At 47.8% G+C, this 2,971-nt stretch overlaps 1 protein-coding gene across 1 annotated transcript in view; it reads left to right on the top strand.

Moving 5' to 3' along the window:
* cpne4a (copine IVa) overlaps window positions 1-2,971 on the top strand; it is a 102,755-nt gene that overhangs the window by 72,765 nt on the left and 27,019 nt on the right. Inside the window, exons 8-9 of the mRNA XM_005744196.1 lie at window positions 539-625; window positions 2,892-2,951. Of these exons, the coding sequence (XP_005744253.1) occupies window positions 539-625; window positions 2,892-2,951 (147 nt within the window). The remainder of the gene's footprint in view (window positions 1-538; window positions 626-2,891; window positions 2,952-2,971) is intronic.

Below are 2,971 nucleotides of genomic sequence, written 5' to 3'. Positions count from 1 at the left end.
CTGTGATCAGGTCTGTGATCAGGTCTGTGATCAGGTCTGGATGTGATCAGGTCTGTGATCAGGTCTGTGATCAGGTCTGCCTGTGATCAGGTCTGGATGTGATCAGGTCTGTGATCAGGTCTGTGATCAGGTCTGCCTGTGATCAGGTCTGCCTGTGATCAGGTCTGGATGTGATCAGGTCTGTGATCAGGTCTGTGATCAGGTCTGCCTGTGATCAGGTCTGTGATCAGGTCTGCCTGTGATCAGGTCTGTGATCAGGTCTGCCTGTGATCAGGTCTGTGATCAGGTCTGCCTGAGATCAGGTCTGTGATCAGGTCTGCCTGTGATCAGGTCTGTGATCAGGTCTGGCTGTGATCAGGTCTGTGATCAGGTCTGTGATCAGGTCTGGCTGTGATCAGGTCTGTGATCAGGTCTGCCTGTGATCAGGTCTGTGATCAGGTCTGTGATCAGGTCTGTGATCAGGTCTGTGATCAGGTCTGGCTGTGATAGTATATCAGACAGAGGAGAGGAAAATAACGTTCAGCTTTCCCCCTTTCAGGTGCAGTGGCCGTGCATAAATCCCAAATACAAAGTGAAGAAGAAGAACTACAAGAACTCTGGGATCGTTATTCTGAACCAGTGCAAGGTGACTGACGTCTGCATGTTTTTTTTGCTCCATAATTTATGTTTTTCAACCATTTAAGGCTTAAAAACGCCTCGTTTTCTTTTCCTCGCCGCCTGTCTCGTTTTTCTTGGCAGTTGATGTTGGCTTCTGCCTGACGCACTGTTAGAAGAACCAGTTATGTAGCGCTGAACAGCCTGACTTACCTGACATTTCCTGCCAGACAATGCTGAATGGTGTTCAGATGGAGCGAGGGGAGTCTGGGGAGATCCCGCCGCTCAGTGAAAGCCGGATAACATTTAGCCCGATGCCACTCGACACGTGAAGAGTTCCTACTTCAAAATGACTTCAGAGCCGTTTGAAAAGACAGACGCAGATTGAGGCGTAGCACAACACAGGGACAAATTACTGAGCTGCTCTAAAGCTGCGAGGTAATTTACACTCGATCCATGGAAGAGGAAATGAAACTGAAACTCTTGTATCAGCGGATATTTAAGGATAGTCCAGCTGCAGACTGATGGAGTGAGAGTGGATCTGTCACTGTGTCCAGGGCCACGCTCAGAGAGCCAGGCAGACTCCAGCAAAACCTTCAGCGCTGCTTCAATTTACGTGGAAATTGAAGGTGTTACCAGGTGTTTTCTTCTGCATGACAAGGTTAATGGATGAGGCTCCTCCTCCATCTGTCATAACAGGCGTAACCACATAATTTCACCGTAATAATAACAATGCTAAAATAACCTGATTTAAATTTTGCACAACTGTGAGGTCATCCCTTTTCACGGATCTCAAATTCGTGCAGAAATATGGAGCTGAGTGCGTGTTCAGAGTCCTCACCGGCGATTAAAGCGGTTTCACGTCAGCACTTCACAGTTTGTCTGACTGTAGAGTGAAAATCCTGTTTTTAGACGCCACCTTCTCCACTTTGTCCTCTTCAGTTTTGCCACACTGAAAACAACAGACAGCTCTCCTCAGAGTTTTATATTCAGGTCCAGGCCTCAACGCCTTGGTCACTGCAAGAGCCGCACTCAGGTTATACTCTTATGGCCTGCGTGACTCTCAAAGTCGCCCGGCAGGACGATGGATTCCAACTCCAGTGAGCCCTCAGGTACTCTGGATAACAGGCAATACTCCCCATCCTCACGAAGCAGGGAAGCAGACCTCTCATCCACCGGGGAGGTCCCAGCGTGCGGCAGCTGAACTGGCAGGAAACAGGTATACCCGCCCCGTTCACCACCTCCCACGACGGGCACCTCCAGAGTCTGCCTCTCTCCAGGAAACTGGTTCCACAGCCCAAACCGTGACTTGGGCGGGTCGCTGTTCTGACCTCAAGCTCGGATTCTTCCCTATCAGCGTGGTGATCAGTTTCAGTCGACCTTTGACCTCTGCCAGTGATCCCCCAGACGAGTTTGGGGGCTGTTTTATGTTATTGCTTCAAAACGGTGTGTTTGCTCCGATTATGCAGAGGACTCCCTCACTTCAGACGATGTAACTGCATATAGGATGAGTTTAGCCACACGGCGCTCATTCCAACATGAGCAATGAAACCAGATCGTTGTTTTATATAAAAAGCAGAACCTGCACAGCTCATAAAGTGTATAAGATTCTCTCTCTGCTTCCACTCTGACTGTCGTCACCACAGCACACGTTACACAGGAAGCATGGTTTGGAGGGTCCTTGTGACATTTTCCACCAAGGTCGAGGTAAAGTGTTGAGGAAAAGATTTTTTATCCATTATTCACTGAAATCTCTGGAGAGAGAAGTGAGTCAAACATCCAGGATGCTACAGACGAATGCTGAAGGCCAAGCACAGTTAAAAGGTTGCAGCAGAGCACCGGAGCAACATATAGCGCTGCAGTACACGCGGGGGGAAATGTGATGCAGGTGCAAGAAATCAGAACAGGAGCAGGTGATCAGACAGGAGGGCAGGGAGGAGGTGCACACGAAACAGGAGGCGCAGGAGACATGAAGAGAGAAAAACTGAACGTCAGTCCACGCTTCTTATTGCCACTCGATGTATTTTCAATAAGTGAAAATCCTCCAAAATATCCTTCAGAATTTAAATATGTTGGTTGTGTTTTTTTACATCAGTTTGCTGAAATGAAAATATTTCACCATCATTATTCTGACACTAATAAACATAGTTAGGTTGTTTTTCACATGTGAGAATGTGATTGGATGCTGCTAATCAGCTGGTGCAGAAACAGCTGATGAAAGATGACGAAGCATCAGTGAAACTGTGTGAAGCTGAAACGCTAAATATTTAAAGTCGTGGCCGTTTGTCTGTCTGCAGATCATCAAGATGCACTCGTTCCTGGATTACATCATGGGAGGCTGTCAGATCCAGTTTACTGTGAGAGCACACACACACTC

Source organism: Pundamilia nyererei, unplaced genomic scaffold (assembly GCF_000239375.1).
Source record: "Pundamilia nyererei isolate P.nyererei 1_Seehausen unplaced genomic scaffold, PunNye1.0 scaffold00139, whole genome shotgun sequence".
NCBI lineage: Eukaryota > Metazoa > Chordata > Actinopteri > Cichliformes > Cichlidae > Pundamilia > Pundamilia nyererei.
Note: the sequence above shows the minus strand (reverse complement) of the source record. Positions and strands in the feature narration are given on the sequence as shown.